At 39.1% G+C, this 21,798-nt stretch overlaps 1 protein-coding gene across 1 annotated transcript in view; it reads right to left on the bottom strand.

Annotated features, from left to right (window-relative positions):
- The window catches only part of LOC149897362 (E3 ubiquitin-protein ligase TRIM33-like), a 28,469-nt gene extending 7,015 nt beyond the window's left edge, over window positions 1-21,454 (bottom strand). The window contains exons 1-10 of the mRNA XM_090116578.1: window positions 20,992-21,454; window positions 19,661-19,913; window positions 19,007-19,123; window positions 18,652-18,766; window positions 16,418-16,532; window positions 13,346-13,456; window positions 7,336-7,484; window positions 6,718-6,880; window positions 6,239-6,383; window positions 5,340-5,560 (exon numbers count right to left, since the gene is read on the bottom strand). Coding sequence (XP_089972704.1) covers window positions 5,340-5,560; window positions 6,239-6,383; window positions 6,718-6,880; window positions 7,336-7,484; window positions 13,346-13,456; window positions 16,418-16,532; window positions 18,652-18,766; window positions 19,007-19,123; window positions 19,661-19,913; window positions 20,992-21,138 — 1,536 coding nt within the window. The 5' untranslated portion in view covers window positions 21,139-21,454. The remainder of the gene's footprint in view (window positions 1-5,339; window positions 5,561-6,238; window positions 6,384-6,717; window positions 6,881-7,335; window positions 7,485-13,345; window positions 13,457-16,417; window positions 16,533-18,651; window positions 18,767-19,006; window positions 19,124-19,660; window positions 19,914-20,991) is intronic.
- Window positions 21,455-21,798: the final 344 nt, after the last annotated feature.

Raw genomic sequence — 21,798 nt, 5'->3', positions numbered from 1 at the left:
TCCTATATATCTCTATGAAAAAGGGTCACCTTACCGAATATCGATGGATTTTTCACCTCACTAGCAAGAGCGCGTCCCTAGTATGTCATCTGTCATCGCCAATTTGACATCACCTTTGAAGCGCTGTCATCTGCCTCTGCCGGCATAGCGTTTATGAATTCGTGCGCAATAACATCGCGCAGAATATAATTAGTATTTATCTCTAGTAAAAGTGATCAGATTAAGTTACTTTTACCTTAATAAAACACATAAAGCGTTAAATTTTAGTAGTAATTGGTTTAGGAACGGAATTAGTTCCAATACGAAACACAAAAGACCACGTTGTCGGAAGAAAATTCGAAAACCGGTGCTTTGGTATGTATAATAGTGGCGGGAACTCTTTTTCGTCCTCGGAGGACGAGAGAAGCAATGGTTCGTCACTGCCCAAGAGACCGGGAGACGAGAAATTCCGTAAGTACAATCAGACTTGTCATAACATGTCCGGACTCGTGCATAGAATTCCATGCAACACGTGGCATACATATTTTCACAGTATTTGACACAAATACATCAATATTTAGATGTAGGTAATTAATAATAAAACACAATGCATGCCTATAGTGAGATCGCTATATTATCATCGGGTTTCTTTATCATACACAGGCACATTGGTTACTGTGTCAAGTATTGCTTTTAACCAGAATTGTGAGAGATCGTTAGGCTACCTAGGTAGAAGGTACTTAGGTTTATGGAATCGACCGTGATTCCCTATGACTAACGAGCCCCAGCAGCAGGTAGTGAGGTATCTCAATCACTTTGACCATTCAATTGTAACTACCTCAACAAAAGTGAGTACCTACTACTTAGTGCCCACTACTACACAATTAATTCAAGACAATTAAGAGGTACTTATATTTTAGATAGGTACAAAACCTGTCTATCACAATATTCTAAAGAGAAGAAATTGTTAATTAACTATTATAATATAAGTTCAATATCTATCATGTATCAAACATGTCACATATAGATTTTACATTACTTAAGATATGATATAGAATGTATAATGTGAACAATGGTCTCACACAATTTTCAGTATGAGGTACTGATTACTACAAGTTGAGATTACCTAGTTTATGGTAAATAATTCTTATCATAAAGAGCGTGTTTTCATAGTCAATTGATACCAGAATAAGCTTTGATTCTATGGGTACTTATTTGAATAAGTATTGAAAAATCATAAGAAGTAGACATTGCATATTAGGAGATGTAGATATGTTTATATACATTGTCATCATCAAGGACCCATATTTACCATATCCCCGAACAGTTGAATGATATCTTTCTTAGTTATAATGTTACCAATGATACTGATGTTTTTCTAATTCCTTTCTTACTTAAGTGAAAGAGCTTGCCTTAGAATTAACACACTCAGGTGTGATAACAATTCTATAATATCAACGGTAAAGTGACCAAGGTCTTTGTATTTTTTATTTGTATCTTCTACAAAGATATGTACTGAAAATATGTTGAAGAAAGGTGTACTCAGTCATGATTAGTATGGTTAGTGATGCTGAAGGAAATGGTTTAGAAAATTCCAGAAAAATATATGCCATACTTACATTCAGAAATGCTTCTGGCAATAAAAGCTGATGGCTCCGCCAGGTTGATATTCAACCTGAGACATCTAGGTATTAACCAGGTAATTTTGATACATATCACAGGTTATAACGGTAATTAAATTTTTATAAAGCCAGAATTGACTTGTACAATCAGTTATCATTGGCCTATTTTCTGCCCGCATATGGCAGCCATTTCAAATGGGTCGCGGAGACCCTACAGGCTGAAGGTGCCCGCTTTCTGTTTTATTTAAACTATTAACTTTTGGTCTACTAAGACCAATACAAAATTAACTTCACAGGTCCTGTAGACTGTGAAGATTTTGGAAAAGCTTGATTGGCATTACAGCCACATAAAGTCCATTACCTTCTGGTTTAGTTAAACAATTATCTTTTGGTCTACCAGAACCATTCCAATTTAACTTCACAGGTCGCGGAGACCATGAAGATATTGGTAAAGCTTGATTGTCACAAGAAGGGTCACAGCCTTCTGATTTATTTATTTAACAGTTTTATGTACCGTTACAAATTTTATAATCATATCATAATATTAAAAGAAAAGGAAACATACATAGCACATAAGGTGACCTTATCGCTTATCAGTGATCTCTTCCAGACTGCCCATTTAGTTAAACTACCTGGATTATTCTAATTTAACTTCAGAGGTCTCGGAGACCATGGAGATTTTAGTAAAGCCACAGATTGGGCCACACCTTTCTAGTTAGACAATTATCTTTTTGTCTTCAAGGATTGTTCCAATTTAACTTCTCAGGTCGCGGAGACCATAGAGATTTTGGAAAACAGGTTTGGCACATCAATTACAAAATGTACATTGTAAATCTAGATACTTGTGCCTCATGGATGACACTTTAGAAAATATGTCTGTGTTATTGCCAGTCCTAGAAGCCTCAAAGATAAAGCATACTGTTGTAGACAGTAATCATGTCTTGCCCTAATAAAGAGTTGCAGACAGTTCTATACATCTAACACTGAGAGGTGGCAGACTGTACAGTTGTCGCCTCCAGGTATTTCTCTAGAGTCTCGCTCACAGCAGACCAAGAGAGAAAGGCTTTATCCCTCTACATGCTATACAAGACTTAAGAGTTGTGGAAAAGAAACATAAACAGAAATGTCTTTGTAAAGAACAAGTTTCTCACTTCCTAACTTCAGATGCCGCGGATGCGGGCTGAGTAGGACATCTGAACAGCACTTACCTGTCAGAGAAGTGGAGAGGGAAGCAAAGGACTTGGCACAAAAATTTCTGAGTTATATGTAGTATACATAGGTATGCAATTCTTTATTGCTTCTGAGCAAATTGAAATGGGCGCACATCCTTTAGCCCAAGCTAGCAATCAGGTAAAAATCAAAATACAAAGGTTGCTAACTCCCTTAGCTCTCACAACTGAGTAACTTTACCTAGCTGAGAAATTAGGATAACTCTTGGCACGCTTCCAGGACGCCTAAATGGCTTTTGGTTTAGATTTCCGCTCAAGAAATCAACCTGTACCGGAGTGGCTTCTCCTACCTTGTACAACAGGAAATATATTTCGGAAGCTCCTGATATGGACCATGTCGCTACCCAAAGGAGTGCTTTAGTGCCAAGGCGTATTTGCCATAGCCCGCTCCGAATTTTGCGACATCTGCAGTCGTTGATGGAGCTGACGCCTAGACTGAATATTCCTTTCCAGGGGTAATCCTACAAGTGTACTAGCGCACCTCGCACCCCGGGACCGGGGCAGATACATAGCACCCAAGGGTGGCTTATGGTTAATATAATAAATAATAATAATATACGGACATTTCTCCGCAACTCGGTGTCAAGCGCCTAAAGATGGCTTAGGGTTATTCTACGAAAGAGACTTAAGAGTTAAGACTATTATGGTTATAGATGTTTATTAACCCTGAAGTCATGAGCACTCAGACCATTGGTGAATGGCCTTATCCCCCAACTGCTCAGTCAGAAAAAGGGGGGGGGGGGGAGGAAACAGCCCATTGTAAAACAAAGGAGAAAGGGCAGTTAAGTTGTGGTGCCCCCCCACAGTGCCAACATATGATCCTCCAAGCAGAAGGTGACTTCCATAATGCAAAGAATGCAATGCTAATAAAAAAAAAAAAATAAAAAAAAAAAAATCCTTGTAATCTAGTACACAGAGATTCTATTTAATTAGCTTAAGTCTATAATAAGCAAGCTGACCCTGTTCCCTCAGGAGCTTTTATGCTATTATTGGGGTCAGACCGAGAAGCTCATGACATGAACATGACTTCTGAAGATCTCAAAATAAAGTTTTTTATCACAGCAAAAGAAGATTATAACCTGACCTAAATTTGGATATAAAATGGATACAACAACACATTATCCATCAGGTGGTCGGTTGTGAGGACACCCAAACACATAAATATGCCCAGTGACCCATGTGGAAAGGATGGTTCAAGTAACAAAGGACTACTTTTCAGTCGTAAAAGTAGATAATTGATTCTTGTCTATAAAGGGGCGGACCCTTAAAGCTTGCAACACAAACCTTTATCTCTGACTAGATAAGGTCCTTCCAGATCTTAAAGACAGTAAACGTAGCAGCCCTGTCCAGCAGTGGCTTTAAGAAGGTGGTAAGAGCACCTACCCGTTGAGGCAATGGAAAGACCATACAGGCCTTTATAAAGTTTTACTGTCAATCAGTCAATTTAGCCAGTGCCAGTGAGTCTGGTTTACTTTAAGGTAACCTTAAACTGTTTAATGAATTATTTTATTCAGTGTAATTAATTTAAGATCATAGTAACGATCAATGTGTAACAAACATGCTTAATGCTTAAGGTACAGTTGTGTTAACATTGGTTATTATAGTTATTTTATATACAGATGTTATTTACTGTAGTATTTAGCCTTAGAGGCTCCATTGTTTATCCTTGATGACATTGATCTTCCTTTGAGTTATAATTTTTAAAATGTTATTTTTATCTTATTATTTGAACTTTGATTTGTTTCAAAGATACAGAGAAATAATTAATCAGTTCTTAGGTTCTAAGACTTAGTTCATTAGTATTGGCTTATGATTATCTGAGGAGAATAATTTAAAATTTAGAGGATATATGGTTAGTTCTTACATGAAAGAAAAACTATTTTTGTTGTTGCTACATAACCCCCTTGTATTGTTTTTAGAATTTAAAATATAACTTTATTTTACAATACAAGAGGTTCATTTAACATTCTGAAAGGAATGAAATTTAAGTTGTTAATACTCTTAGGTATTACAATATTAACAAGATAATTTATTTTCAACATAGCGTTTGTATGTCTTTCTTCACCAGCAGATATCAAACACATCTTCACCAACGCTGTGTGTTTTAGAAAGACACATAATATTGATGTTTTGCATTAAAACAAAACATGTATTATGTGTCGAATAAAACACACAGCGTTGCAGTTTACTGCTTGCTGATGAAGATGCTATGCCGGCAGAGGCAGATGACAGCGCTTCAAAGGTGATGTCAAATTGGCGATGACAGATGACATACTAGGGACGCGCTCTTGCTAGTGAGGTGAAAAATCCATCGATATTCGGTAAGGTGACCCTTTTTCATAGAGATATATAGGATTCATAGACAGCTTTCTTCACCAACGCTGTGTGTTTTATTCGACACATAATACATGTTTTGTTTTAATGCAAAACATCAATATTCTGTTGCAAAGTGTATACTAGCGTCTAGCACTTTAAATACTATTGCAATATACATATAGTGATGACTCACCTGGTGCATAGCGACTTGCTGCAGCGCCATCACGGCCGAATGCGGTGCGGAGTGCGGCACGGGGACGGGCGGGTATCCCGCACCCGCACCCGCACCGGTACCGGTACCCGCACCACTCATACCGGTATTGTTGCCCGCACCGGTACCGCTCGTGGTACCGGGGCTCGAGCTGCCGCCGTCCACTTTACCATCTACTACGATCGCGCCGATCGTTGATAACACTGCAATGGTGTGAAAGAAGCGTTAACAAATTGAATTGTTAGATTTTAAAGCAAGTTTGAACTTTGAAGGGAGTATTACTGGAATTGAGTAATTTAATTACAAAAATTTTACAGACTTTGTGTGAATATGTATTTTTTTTTTCATATTAAATAGCCAAGCTTTTGAATGCCTGATGGTAAGTAGCAAATAGTGATGCAGTCTACGTTTATGTTTGCAGTATATGTGTGCGTACGACTGCGTGCGCGAATGTGTAGGACGGGCGCCTCGTCATGCGCGAGCGTGACGTGTATGTAAATGAATAATTTATTTGAAAAAATGTAAATATGTGTGTGTTAATGTTCGTGTGCGTACGTGCGTGTATGTGAACACGTATGTGTGTGTGTGTGTGTGTGTGTGTGTGTGTGTGCGGGCTCACCCCGGACGAGGTCGGGCAGCTTGTCGAGCGCGAGCGTGATGCGCACGGGGATCTCCGGGTTGGGGATGTCGGCGCGCCGGCTCTTGATGCGCTGCAGGTGTGTGTGTGTGTGTGTGTGTGTGCGGGCTCACCCCGGACGAGGTCGGGCAGCTTGTCGAGCGCGAGCGTGATGCGCACGGGGATCTCCGGGTTGGGGATGTCGGCGCGCCGGCTCTTGATGCGCTGCAGGTGTGTGTGTGTGTGTGTGTGTGTGCGGGCTCACCCCGGACGAGGTCGGGCAGCTTGTCGAGCGCGAGCGTGATGCGCACGGGGATCTCCGGGTTGGGGATGTCGGCGCGCCGGCTCTTGATGCGCTGCAGGTGCGCGCACACCGCGCGCTTGCTGTACAGCACCGCCGTGTCGCTGCCCTACACACGCATAGACAAACTTCATTATTTATTGCTATTGCTTGTGACAACACACGTCACAACAATACATTTATAACAATTGTATTTGACACTAGCTGTGCCCCGCAGTGTTCCGCTCCTGTTCGTCTTAGCGTAATGATATAAAGCATCCTATCCATAAATAAATGAGCTATCTAGCACCGAAAGAATTTTTCAAATCAGACTAGTAATTCCTGAGATTAGCATGTTCAAAAAAACTCTTCAGCTTGATAGTATTAGTATTATTATAGATGTGTATGATTGAAATGGTGGATGATTGGACAGCAGTATCAGATACAAAAAGAGCTATGTGTACCTGGTCAAGCGCAGCTCCGACGAAAGCGAGGCAGTGGTCGGTGATGGCAGCGAGCTGAGCCAGCGCTTCCTTCTTCTCGCCGAGTGTTCGCTGCTTGCCGTCACAGACTTCGTTCAGCCGCAGTACTAGCTGCTTGCCGCGCGTGTTTATCGCGTTCGTTAACCTGAACACAACCGCTCCACATTACTACATAATGCATACAAACATTACTACTTAGGGAAGTGCGTATCATCTTAATATCAGGCGAGATTGTGGAGCATTTCCCTATGGTAAAAAAAAGATAAACTTAACTAAGACATATTAAAACATAAACTGAAACAACACTTTTTTTAATAATTCATGCATAATTGAATAGAAGTGTTTATGTAAAGTTGCTGTGTATTTACGTTATCTGTAGACCATATTTACTATGTGGGTAGTTATGAAATAAAATCAGTCTTGATTTATCGACATAGACTTCCCGTATTGAGTATAATTCCTTATTTCTAATCGTTTTAACCCATTGAGCCCCGAACGGCCAGATCCGGCCGCGACACAATAGATTTTCTGTCTGTGATTCCAGGGCCTGATGGCTATAACATCAACATAACATACAAACAAAAACACAATTAATCTCACTTGACAACGGTCTGCGTGATCTCGTGCACGAGCGCCTTCTTCTTGTCGGCGATGAGATGCTGTCGGTCGCGGATCACCTTCATCGCGGAGCCGAGCAGGACGCGCTTGTAGCTCACCTCCGACACTAGCGCCGCTATGCTGGCGCGGGCCTGCACAAATTAAAACATGTGGTTTAACCACAGATCACAGAAACTAAAGGGAGATATGGTTAGGGGGCGGGGCCGGTGTCGCAGCAATATGCCCAAAAAAAGAACAAGCTGTAGCGGTGCTGTATACGTACGTCACTTACAATCTAGTGTGCGAACGAATAGTCGCTCTCATATTTTTGTGTGATGACACGCACACAACGCGAAGTATTGTTTTGATTTTGTTTACTGCAGTTGTGTGCGTAAATTTTTTATGAGACATGGTTTCGTACTCAGAGCAAGCGATTGGCATCTCTCTAGATCTCTATGGGTTTAACCCATTGATCCCCAAGCGGTCCGATCGGTCCCAGACACAATAGATTTTCTATTGTGTCTGTGGTTCCGGGGCCTGAGTTATTAAATTAGAAAAAAATATTTTCACAACAAGTTTCTACAAGACTAGATTTTTTTTTTTTTTTTTTTTTTTTACCTAAAATAATGAACCTAAGGTATCATTATTGAAAATTACGATCTAGCCCTTTACTATAGGCTAATGAGTAATATAAATCTAACTTAATTTGCTAGGTATAGTATGTCTAAGAATGTGTCCATTAACACTTTTCTTAATGTCTCTATTTAAGGCGAAGACACTTTGTTCATGTGTTCTTTATGAATAGCACTCACTATATTACACTGACACTTCACTAAACTAACTCAAAAGGTTTTGTCCTTTTTAGTCTTCTCACTATGTCCGTGTTGTCAAGGAGCTGGATAGCCTCGACGTTCACATGATGGTGAAGTCTGCGTTCGTGAGCTTCGGCGTTTTTTTTAATTATGTCCGTGACGAGATCTACTTTAAGGTCCCGATGTAGGTCGTCATTTCTAATGTACCAGGGAGCATTCACGATCTCTCTCAGCACTTTATTTTGGAATCGTTGTATGATAGTGATATTACTTTGTTTGGTACAGCCCCAAAGCTGACTACCATAAGTCCACAAAGGCATAAGGACTTGTTTATACAAGAGTAATTTGTTTTGCTTTGAAAGTGTAGAATGCTTGCCAATTAGCCAGTACATAGCCTTATAGCGAAGCTCTAGCTCCTCGCGTTTCTTTTTGACATGAGCCTTCCAGCGAAGCTTTGCGTCTAGAGTCATACCCAGGTATTTCGCTGTATTTTGATAAGGTATTACATGATTATTTATGTATACCGGATGATAATTTGGCTTTTTGTTTGTGAAGTCTATGTGAATAGATTTAGACTCATTGAGTTTTACTCTCCATTTTTTCGTCCAGTCAAAGATCGTATTAACAGCTGTCTGAACTTTTTCTACTGCTTCTTCATGAGTGTCACCTGTAGCCATTATAGCTGTGTCATCCGCAAATGTTGCAATGGTGTTGTTCTCTAACTCAGGAATATCGCAAGTGTACAACAAGTACAGAATAGGACCCAGGACACTTCCTTGCGGTACTCCAGCTTTTATAGGCTTAAGCTCTGAATATGCATCATCTTGTCTTACTCTAAACATACGTTGTGATAAGTAAGACTCTAAGATGTCAGCAAACTGTTTTGGGAGCATATTTCTTAGTTTGTATATAAGCCCTTCGTGCCATACTTTATCAAATGCTTGCGCCACATCCAAAAATACCGTGGAGCAAACTTTTCTTTCTTCTAGAGCCTTTTCAATTATATTGGTTATCCTATGTACTTGATCTATTGTAGAATGGCGTTCTCTGAATCCAAATTGGTACTCAGGAATTAAGTTTCTTTCCTCGATTATGGGTTTTAACCGTTTCAAGAAAAGTTTTTCAAATAATTTTGACATGATCGGCAGCAGAGAGATCGGCCGGTATGAAGTAGTCTCATGTGGCGGTTTACCAGGTTTTGGTATCATTATAACTTCGGCTATTTTCCACACATCAGGCACACACTTAAGCCTAAAGGTAGCATTAATGATTGTAGTTAGTTTGACAATAGCCTTCCGCGGAAGGTTTCTAAGGATTTCTCCAGTAATGAGATCATAGCCAGGTGTTTTCTTTCGGCTAAGTCGTTTAATTTCACTGGATACTTCTCTTGGAGTGACTAGTCTTATTTCTAGCTCATCATTTGCTGTTTCTTCTACTAAAGTGAAGTGTTCATTCTCTTCATTGGGTTTGAAAATTTGCTCCAGATGTTGTGCAAATCTTGCTGCTTTTTGCTCGTTGCTGATTGCCCACCTCCCATTCACATCTTTGATTGGTGGGATATGCGTCATTGGTTTTTTTGAACTTTTTGTGGTTTTCCAAAGGGAGTAATCTGTTGTACGATCACTAGTTAGATGACTAAGGAAGATATCCATTGATTCATCTTGAAACTTTTGAATTGTTCTTTTCAGTCTTTTAGTAAGATTATTAAGTACTGTTTTATCATGTGGAAATCTCGTATGATGCCATATCTGTCTTTGTTGTCTTTTTTTGGCTATAAGATTTATTATTTCTGGCGGATAATTATTGGATCTTTTGCTTTTTCTAACAGTAGGTGTATTATTCCAAGCGCTTTTCTGTATATCAACAATAAATTTTCTGATTTCATGCTCCAGATCTTCCTCGCATTTTAGAGGAATTTTTAATTCTATCACAGATTCCAAGTCCTTTTTGAAGCTTTCCCAATTAGTATATTTATTTACTAAAGTAGGATGACTTTCCCTCATTATTATGCTCTCACTTATAGTTAGTATGATAGGCGAGTGGTCTGAGCTCATGTCATAACCTTCCTCAATGTGGAGAAAATTTTGTGATATATTTTTATAAATAAAAAAGTCAATTAAGTCTGGTTTTTTCTGTCGGTCGGTTGGCCAATAGGTTGGTTTACCCGTTGATAAAGTTTTACATTGCGTGTCTCTAATAGCACATAGTAACTCTCTTCCTTTGGTTGTGGTCAGTCTTGAACCCCAGTATACGTTTTTAGCATTAAAATCACCTCCTAATATAAATCTGTTTCCAAGATCGTGTAGAAGGCTTTTGTAATGATCTGCTTTCAAGGAATACCTTGGTGGACAGTATATGGATGAAATGGTTATAGGACAATGCTTAGTTTTTACACTGACCGCCACTGATTGTATTTCTTCTTTTTCGTATTTATTTACTTCATAATGGTAGATGTTCTCCTTTATAATGACAGCACTTCCTCCTCTTGATGTATTATGGGGATGTAGCGCGTGATAAACTTTGTAGCCTTTGATTTCTACGTGGGATTCTTTGTTGAAGTGTGTCTCTGAGATGAGGCATACATCAATGTTTTCTATGTCTAGGACTGCTGTTAGTTCATTCTGATGTTTTAGCAGTCCATTTGCATTCCATGCCATAATTTTTAATGTATTCGACATTTTTATTGTTTATGATTGGAAGCTCTTTTATTGCTTTCCTCAAGTTTTTTAAGCCTCTCATCAAACGAGGTTAAAAGCTTTAAGATGGTATTCATTTTTTCATCCATGAGTTGGTTTAGTGGCTTATTTTGTGACTGTGAGGATGTTTGTGGCTGCGCTCCTCGTGTCACCGATGCATACGAAAGTTCTTTTGTTGTTGTAAGTTTACTGAGTTTGGTCACTTTTTCTTTGTTTAGAATTTGAAGATTTGGCTGCACATTCCTTTTTATGCTTTTGTTTTTAATAATTTGAAGTTCTTTAGCCACTGTGCATCCCCTATAGTTAGCCGGATGAGGCTCTCCACAATGAACACATTTTGGTTTCATTGTAGTTGGTTTATTGCAATCCTTTGTTAAATGCTTGCCTGTACACTTAACACATCTGGGTTCTTTTGAACAGTATTTTTGTGTGTGGCCGTATGCTTGACACCTTTTGCATTGTGGTATCAGCTTAGATGTTTTCAGGGGCTGTATGTCCACCTTACAGCCTAATATGGATTTAATTCCATATATTTTTTTTATGTCCTCATCCTTATCGAAAGAGAGCATAAACATGTTTAAGGGTTCCTTGTTCTTCCAGCTCAATTTGTTGACCGCGTCCTGGATTTTGTATCCCTTAGATGTCAGGTCTTCAAGTATTCTAGCTGGCACGTATGAGGAGTGCAGGTTTTTTGCCATTACCCTAATCGGCCTTTCTTGTTTATTTTCATAAGAATACCAAAGGCAGTTGTTCTGTAACAAATGCTTGGTAATAGCGCGATACGAGTCACCGTCGTTAGAATTTATTTTAACTTTTTCTCCATTCATCATTTTCATGATGAACGAGTCTTTCATTAGATTTTCCGAAAGAAGATCGTAAAACTGTTGATAGTTTTTTACGTTTTCGACAATTATGGGTGGTGGTGAAGGTTGTTTCTTAGGTTTCACATTTTCTTTCTTTGCAGTAGTTTCATCTGCTTGATGAGATGGTGGGGACAGTGATGTGTTCAATTTCCTTTTTTTTCTACTTTTCTGTCGTACCCATTCTGTTTCCTTTGCAAGCTCTTCTTCATCCGTCTCGTACTGGACCTGCATCGGCTTCCCATTATTATCTTTTTTGTCGGGGTCTGTACTTTTTTGCCCCTGGATATAACTCAACTCTTGCTGAAGTTTTTCTATTTGACCTTTGAGGTCATGCACTAAATTCTGGAGATGTTCTCGTTTTATTTTTTCTTCACTGTAGTGTTTATATAACAGGTGTTCTGTTTCAGTTATTAGTTTGATTGGAGATGTCGAAGCCATAATTAATTAAACGTTATAGCTTCGCCTTAACACTTTGTTTACACAAATATGTGAGTTACTTTCGGTAACTGGGTCATCGCGGCGACCGCACGCGGCCAGACGTGACGATTTGTAGGTTGCTGCGTCAGCGCAATACCCGAGCACTAACTAGCGCCCAAACGTGAGCGACGCGACGCGACCTTTCTTAGCGGTAGTCGAAAGGTCATACAAGACTAGATGATACACTAAATGCGAGTTGGAAGAACATTATTTTATTAGTTAGAGCTAAATACATCGAAAACTGCTTTGAACAGAGTTTGAAATTTAAATTTAATCTACATCCATACTAATATTATAAATGCGAAAGTAACTCTGTCTGTCTGTCTGTTACTCAATCACGCCTTAACTACTAAACCAATTTGCATGAAATTTGGTATAGGGATATTTTGATACCCGAGAAAGGACATAGGCTACTTCTTACCCCAGGAAATAGGATAGGTTTTATCCCGGAAATCCCACGGGAATGGGAACTATGCGGGTTTTTCTTTGACTGCGCGGGCGAAGCCGCGGTCGGAAAGCTAGTAGTACATAATTCAATTGAGGTGCGTGTACAGTTTCAATATAAAAAAGAGCGTGCGTGCCGAGCACACGTGTCGGAAGTGAAACTTCTTTGGTAAGATTCAAAGATACCAAAATCGTCGCTTTACTCCATGACGTGACGGTATTGTAATGACGAGGTCTGAAATTTTATTCTCAACGCGCCTAAAGAAGTTTCATTTCAAAATAAATAAAAAACAAATATCTACCCGCATAGAGTTTACGCTATATGCGGGTAGGAAAGAGTCTTATATTTTTTTTTTATTAGAGCTGTATCAATACATAAAAAACTGCATTAAATTCTTACTAATCTTTTTAGTGCGATACGATATCATCGTTTAGTAATATATCTTGAAAAAGACTACACTATACCCAACAAAAATAAACTTCTGTACCAAATTTCATACAGGTCAGAACACCTGTGTTTATACGATTGAGTGACAAACAACCACCATTCCCTATAGTAGTATGTGTGGGGTGTACCTGCGCGGCCATCTCGGTGCTGAACTGGTACTTGTGGTCGCGGTGGTGCTGCAGCTGGCAGTCGCGGCACGTCAGCCGGTCGCACGTCTCGCAGAACAGGCTCAGCCGCTCCTGAGCAGTAGCAAGTAGTATGTGTGGGGTGTACCTGCGCGGCCATCTCGGTGCTGAACTGGTACTTGTGGTCGCGGTGGTGCTGCAGCTGGCAGTCGCGGCACGTCAGCCGGTCGCACGTCTCGCAGAACAGGCTCAGCCGCTCCTGCACGTAAGTAACAAGTTTGAACACATGAGTATTGCACAGAAAATAATTAACAGATAATTAATTAATGAAATCAAGTATCGCCAGATTACAGAAATTATATAGATCAAGAAATTACTTTAGTCAACACAATTAAATATTTTCGTTTTAATTTACGTCTAAACGAGAAAATAACATTTTATTTAATCAATCATCACTACATAGTATAAAACAAAGTCGCTTTCTCTGTCCCTATGTCCCTTTGTACGCTTAAATCTTTGAAACTACGCAACGGATTTTGATGCGGTTTTTTTAATAGATAGAGTGATTCAAGAGGAAGGTTTATATGTATAATAACATCCATTAAATAGTGGAGAAGTACTGTTATTTTTGAGGTTTCTAATGTGATGTTGTAAATAGTTACATTTTTTACATTGCAAACGCAGGCTGAACCCTACGAGTTTTATCAAAATATTGTACTAAGTATTGTACACATTGAAAAGGTCTACAGAAAAGTCCGCGATAGTATATGTCTATCTCTTATGGATAACCCACAATAACTTTTTTTTGTCATTTACTTTTTACGACAAATAATGGCTAATTTTCGAAGCGATTTTAACCAATACAGCATTAATCCTTAACCAATTAAATACCTTGAATACATTGTTCATTTAATATAGATCTATATGGCCCTTTACCCTACGGGGTATGATTTAAGTGAATATTTTCGAAGATATTACAGATTTAAAAATTGCGGGACGTAGCATTTGCGGTGTTACCGGCCGGCCGCCCGGCTATATATTATTTTATACCCGTGCGAAGCCGGAGCGGGCCGCTGTTTTTATATTATATGTACAACGTTCACAGTTTTTCTGGAGCGTATTTAGTATCAGCCTTAGATTATGGATTGGTCTCCGCGCGCGCGCTACGACTAGATACCGCCGGCGTACTTGAAAAATGCGGCAACTAATAGTACGCCGAATTCGGCGTACCCAAGCCAGTCGTGTCACAAGCATTATGTGGAGAGGGCGAACCGATAGTTTATAAAGATTTTGAACAAAATTTGAAGTAAAATGCCCATTTGTGTCATAAAACTATTTAAAAATAATACAACACAAAATAAGAAAGACACTGGGATCACGTACCATCACTAAGTATCGTATAATTCGAAATTTCTCCTTTACTTCGAAAATTTTTTCTACGAAAATACGACGCCATTCAATGTTGCCGTACTGCATATCCAAAAAAATACACGTGGTTGAGGGAATCTTTAAGCAATAATTTGAACTTTTTTTTTCAATGCTATTACTAACACATGTATAAAAAAGTATAATAACAATAATTTATTCTTGTTTAATACATGTTTAACTGACTCATATAATATGTGATTTTTTTATTTCCGCTTTTTTACTTTTAAACAAACTTTGTGACTATAGTATAGTAGCGTCGCAATTGGATTTGAGTCATGCGACTCAAATAGTTCATGGATTCGATTCCCGGCCAGGTAAGGATGAAAAAAAATATTTTTCAAAACTTCTTTCCAAGATGGCAGATTTCCCATTTATGAGGTAAAATTTATGTAGCTGGCAGCCCAATTCTTCACACAAACTAGCGTCTTTACAAATTGCCACACACACTACAGAAATGAGTTGCCGCACTCACGGAGCTATTGTTTTTAGGTGGGGCGGTATCTAGTCGTAGCGCGCGCGCGGAGACCAATACTTAATCTAAGGTATCAGCATTGCACCCGTGCGAAGCCGTGAGTTGACTGTGACTCCCAAATGTTAATGTTTGCTAATTTTTGTCAATTATGTAAATCATTTGTTTTTAGAAGGGGGTGTATGTAGTGTGTGTTATTATTCGCAGTAATCGAATATTGTGGCGGTGTAGGTTTGTGGCGCGGCGAATGGCAACACTCCTGCGAGAGCCAGTCGCCTGCCACTCGCCTACCTAAGTCACCTAAGTGTAATAAAGTATAAATTTAAAAATGTAATAAAGTAGTTCAGCATATCTGATATCCGGTAATTAATTTTAAGACCCCAGCCTCTGAACACTAAATATCGATCGATCAATCGATCAATCGATCGATCGATCAATCAATCAATCAATCGATCAATCATTGAATCAATCAATCCATCAATAATCGATCAATCAATAATCGATCAATCAATAATTGATCAATCGATATATCGATCGATAATGTGTGCACGACTAGATTCCGAAATATGTGTGCACGACCGCGTGTTTATCAATTTGTGTGTGTGTGTGTGTGCGTGTCTCACCTGCGGATGGTCGCGGCAGAACATGTCGTGCGCGTTGCGCGCGCCCTGCGCCGCCTGCAGCTCGGCCAGCGCCTCCTCCTTGCACTTGTGTGTGTCTCACCTGCGGATGGTCGCGGCAGAACATGTCGTGCGCGTTGCGCGCGCCCTGCGCCGCCTGCAGCTCGGCCAGCGCCTCCTCCTTGCACTTGTGTGTGTCTCACCTGCGGATGGTCGCGGCAGAACATGTCGTGCGCGTTGCGCGCGCCCTGCGCCGCCTGCAGCTCGGCCAGCGCCTCCTCCTTGCACTTGTGTGTGTCTCACCTGCGGATGGTCGCGGCAGAACATGTCGTGCGCGTTGCGCGCGCCCTGCGCCGCCTGCAGCTCGGCCAGCGCCTCCTCCTTGCACTTGTGTGTGTCTCACCTGCGGATGGTCGCGGCAGAACATGTCGTGCGCGTTGCGCGCGCCCTGCGCCGCCTGCAGCTCGGCCAGCGCCTCCTCCTTGCACTTGTGTGTGTCTCACCTGCGGATGGTCGCGGCAGAACATGTCGTGCGCGTTGCGCGCGCCCTGCGCCGCCTGCAGCTCGGCCAGCGCCTCCTCCTTGCACTTGTGTGTGTCTCACCTGCGGATGGTCGCGGCAGAACATGTCGTGCGCGTTGCGCGCGCCCTGCGCCGCCTGCAGCTCGGCCAGCGCCTCCTCCTTGCACTTGTGTGTGTCTCACCTGCGGATGGTCGCGGCAGAACATGTCGTGCGCGTTGCGCGCGCCCTGCGCCGCCTGCAGCTCGGCCAGCGCCTCCTCCTTGCACTTGATCGTGTGGTCCTTCGTTATCTTTAGCCTGCACGATTATAATTTTATTAATCACATAACACAATTAAACATTTACCATTATAATACTTTTATTAATCACTACTCACAATGAAACAATTTCCACTAATAGGCATGACGACAGTATCCATAAATGATCGTATTAGTGTTTTTAAGGGAAAATGTATAATAAATAAATTAAATATAGTGACTAAGAAATCTTAAAAACGTTAAGATTAATGAGATTATCAATAAAATCTTCTTCTTAGTCGTGCACTCTTGACATAGTGGTCGTGGTTATGGTGATGGTGCTCTATTCCTGTTAGATGTGGTCACTTCTTTGTTCACTCCCTGTCCAACAATATGTCTCCATTTCTCACGATCGATAGCATTGCGAGCACATTCTACAAGGCTGGACTGGGTCGTTTTACCGATAAGGTCGGTCCAACGTGTAGGTGAGCGGCCTCGCGATCTTTTGCCTTCAATTTGTCCCTGCACCACAAGTCTCTCCAAGGAATCCTTATTTCTGGTGATGTGGCCAAAGAACTTCAAAATTCGCATCTGCACAATCGACGAAGCCTATTTTCGATGTTAAGTTCCTTGAGTATCGAGACGTTGGTTCGGAACGACGTCCACGGTATTTTCAACATCTGTCTCCAACACCACATCTCCAGCGCATCAATTTTTCGGCGATTCTGCATTTTGAGCGACCAGGTTTCCGCACCATATAGAAAGATAGGAAATACTAGACATTTCATTAGGCGCACTTTTGTGTTCTTGGTGATGCGCCTGTCCTTCCAGATTTTATTTAGTTTTTCTACTGCAGATCTTGTGATAGCGCATCTACGTCCAATTTCCTCTTCACATCCTCCTGTGTTGGTAATGGTGGATCCGAGGTATATGTAGCTATTTACGACTTCACAATTAACGACATAAAGTGGTCCTTCATTTTCTTGTCCAGTTTGATCAATTATCCTGACCTTCGTCTTATTTCTATTGAGTGTCATACCGAATTGCAGGCTTGTTATTTCTAGACGACTCAAGAGTTCTTCCAGTTCTTGTTTTGTTTGGGCAAGAATCGTAGTATCATCAGCGTATCTTAAGTTATTTATCACACGACCACCTAAAAAGGTGACAATAGACATCCCTAGCGAACTCCACGCTCAGTTTTGAAAGAGTCAGAGAGCACATCATCTACCTTTACTACCGCTTTACCATCCTCATGGCTCATACAGAGGTTGCACCAGAACTACAAGATGTCTCGGTACCCCCATTCCCAATAGATACTTCCAATTGACTGTGTCAAATGCTTTATGAAAATCAATAAAGCAAACAAAAAGAGGTGAGTTAAAAATCAATAAAATAAAACATTGAAATTCTGCAGTTGGCCATTTTGACTAAAACACGCGTGACGTCACGCTTAAGTAAACAACTCAAATCAGGTGGGTTTTGTTGTTATGAATATGTTAAGAATACGCATTTTCATTTATTTTCTATTGTTTCACGTATGCTTTATCGACTCAGAACAGAAATATAATTGCGAATTCACGAACACATGGTTCGGGTTTCTCCGCGCCAACTTTATACAATCATTTCTTATTATTTTCTCGCTTGAAAATAATTACTAACACATTTTTGAGCATTATTTTTATGTGGATTCACACTGCAATACTGCACACCACTTATAAACTTTGAAATTCGTTTCTATAACACATAAATAAATATTTTTTTAATTTTCTTCGCAACGCGTACAAATAATTACGTATTTACTAAAGAGTGACGTCACAACTACGCCATGACACCTGCGAGCTGTTTTGGCACAGTTAATAAATATTTTTTGAAAAATGGCTTTTATCTTCGTTAAATTTAAGTATATTACCGAAATATAGGGTTTTTCTTGTATAGTAAACGTATACACACATTATGGAAGAGGATTTCAAAATCTTTCGACATGCCTATTGTCCTATAGATTTTAAACAAATTTATTTACCATCATGCTTTGTTGATTAGTCTAAATATCAGTAACAAAAGTCAGTATGTTTCAGAGAATGTTTTATGATTCAAATAAAACTTTGAAATCTACTTTACGAAAAATTATTTACATGTTTTGAATATAATTGAATAAGTGGTATACAGTAAGTGATAAATACCTCTGATGTGCCTGCACACAGTTGTCACAGATAAATTCCGCACAGTCCACACAGTAACTGTTTGCTGGCTCTGTGTCTTCACAGCTGTTGCATTGATGTTCGCCGCTACCTGCACCTTTTATTGTTAAATACAATTTTTAACTTATAGAAGAAGTTATAAACATGAAACTTTTACTTTCTGAATTTTAGTTCTATAAATGTTTAAGTGAGTACCATTTTCAAACACTGATTTTAATTAAAACACAAATTTATAAAATAATACGCACATTTATTTGGTATTATTTAGATTATAAACTTTTTAATTTAAGATACAAACTAAAAAGTTGAATTGTAAATCGAAATGAACATTACTTACCACTGCTGCCAGCTTGTTCGACAGCAACTTTCTCGAGCACAAACCGCTGATCGATCATGTTGTTTGGCTGGCACTGCAGCCGGCATGTACCGCATTGTATCGTGACGCGACCCGCTCCTGCAACATTACGGCGTTGGTTAGACGAGAGATAATGTTATAAAAAAATAGCTACTTCAAAAAATATATTTTCTTTAAATATGTTTAGTTAAATATGGTTCCAAAATATGTTAAATATGAAACATGATGAACTATTCATGTTTCACTAATTAGTAATTATTAAACATGCAAATATGTGATCATAAACACAAGAATTGGAATTTGAAGCTAAAAGTTTATAGGTAATGCTAGAATGTTCAATAATCCAATAAACAAAACAGACATGTTATTAATTACCAAATAAAACATGTATTGTTAAAATGGTTACTAAATGAAAACTGAAAAAGTGTACAATTTGGGTTTGTTTATGGCAATAAAAATAACGATAAAACCTATTCTAGTCCTTCCTCAGGTCACTAGCTATCTCTATCTAGCGTAAAGCCATAGAAAACAATAAAATCAATTTTTGTTATCTGTGACCCCTGATTTTAAAACTTGCAACCATCTAATTATATGTGAATTTAAATAACAGATTTAGCATGCCAAAATAATAAGTACCTAAAAAGTCCCGGCTCCCAGCCAGTTTCTCCTCAACCTTCTGTTTAACACAAGTTTCACAAGCGGAGTGGAGGCACTCCATCAGTTTGGGTATACCCTCAGTTTGTGACAGTAACACCTGACAAAAAGCACATTTAGTTGAGAGGAAGCTGGTGCGAGCGGCCGGCGAGGCCAGTGAGTCGACCCCATCTCCTGACTCCCCTTTGCTTGCATCAGCCCCACTACTACCAGCTCCATCTTGCACACTGCTCACCTGAAACAGATAGCAGAGTTTATAAAAATAAATCTTATATAATTGATAAAATATGAAATGATTAATGAATCATAACAAATAACTTTAGACAAATGATCTCATATTATGTTGACTATCGGTCCGCCTCGGCTTCGCCCGTGGTTCCTACATGTCTACGTTTTTTTTTTCATAAGAACCATCCTTGTACTTCAAAGAATAGATTTCGCAGCGCACATGATGACAGAATTTTTATTAAGAAATTTTTTACACCTTGCATTTTTGGTAAGGATCTCTAATTTTTTTGAAAATGCAATATAGTCTATGTTGCTCATGCAGCTTTCTAATGGTGAAAGAATTTTTGAAATCAGTCCAGTAGTTTATGCGTGAAAACCATACATACATAATTACAAACCTTTCTTCTTTATAATATTAGTATAGATAACATTATGATTGAAAAGAATAAACATGTTGAAAAACATTATCTATATATAGGAAGCATTTGTTAAGAGATTCATCTATGTATAGATGATACTTTTTTTTTCATAGTAATTAAGTACATAATAAAACTCCATCATAAATTATTTAATTGGGCATTCATTGAATATACTACTTATTAGATTTTCACTTTATGGAATGAAAATTGCAAATTTGAAATTCTTATTTAATTGTAATAACTAGGTACCTATTCTAAATCTTTAATATCTAAAAATTAGGTTATTTCAGTAGTTTTAAGAAGACTTTCCAGGCAGTTAAATAGCATTTGTATTATGATTTTAATACTTTTTAATCTTAAAAAGTTTTTCAGAACGACTGTAGGTTTGAAAAACTAATTTCACTGGCAAACGTATTTATTTTTATCAGAAAAATAAATACGTTTGGCACAAAAATTTTGTGATCGATAGGTTCTCGGTTAAACTGGCAAGAGATGGCGCAGGATAGAGTAAAATGGAGGCTCTTATTGTCGGAGGCCAAGACTCACTTTGGGTCCCTGCGCCACTCCAGTAAGTAAGTAAGTAAGGTTCTCGGTTGATTAACTCGCAAGTCCATCATAAAAAAAAAAAACAATAAATATGTAATAATTATATTTATAAAATCATACATTGGCGCGGGAAGCAGCAGTGCTGTCCGAAAGCTCGTCCGGCGCCTCCTCCTTGATGGTGACTCCAAGCAGCGGTCCCAGGTCCATGAGTGCGCGTTCTATCTCCTCGCCGCACTCGGCACCAGCCGGGAAACCGCTGGGCTCCATTAAACCGACGGTACACTACACTTTATTTTACTTTATATATCATTTTATCAGAGAAAACTTGGTCCAGAACTTTCACTGTAAAAACCTTCACGAGCACGTCAACATAACTATAATTGATCACTTATTTCAACGAGACAAGGGTACTTGAAAGCGTTTTCAGGGAAAAAGTTCCTTGGGATATCCACTTTTTCAAAAAAGCATAATCACATTATGTTTATGATTTGTAATTAAAAGCATATAACAATGAAAAGTTCTCCTGAACTTTTCATTTGCTTTCTTTTTCATAAAAATATCTAACGTTGCGTCCTTGTGATACTTCTATAGAACATAGACTAAATAGAATTTTATGAGAAAAATAAAGATTTGCCATTAATTTGACACAAGGGTCTTTTGTCTTTGAATTTTTTAAGCGACAATTTTGGAAATATTGAAAGTTTAAATCACATCTTGCCTGTGTATCTTGCACTTAAGGTAAATATAATCACAAAAATTGGTATATTTAATCAAACGCCTGTAGCGACGACAAGCCAATTTACGAGTTACCGAATTTCAAGTGTAGTACCTACTAAGAAAGTTCACACCATAGGTTCACACCGTAGAGGGAGAATGTACTAGAGACGTAGAGTGAGAATGAACCATAGAGGAGGCACTAAAATGACA

The sequence above is a fragment of the Colias eurytheme genome, chromosome 26 (assembly GCF_061535395.1).
Source record: "Colias eurytheme isolate Ceu_HAF_F1 chromosome 26, ilColEury1 Martin Lab GWU primary, whole genome shotgun sequence".
NCBI lineage: Eukaryota > Metazoa > Arthropoda > Insecta > Lepidoptera > Pieridae > Colias > Colias eurytheme.
Note: the sequence above shows the minus strand (reverse complement) of the source record. Positions and strands in the feature narration are given on the sequence as shown.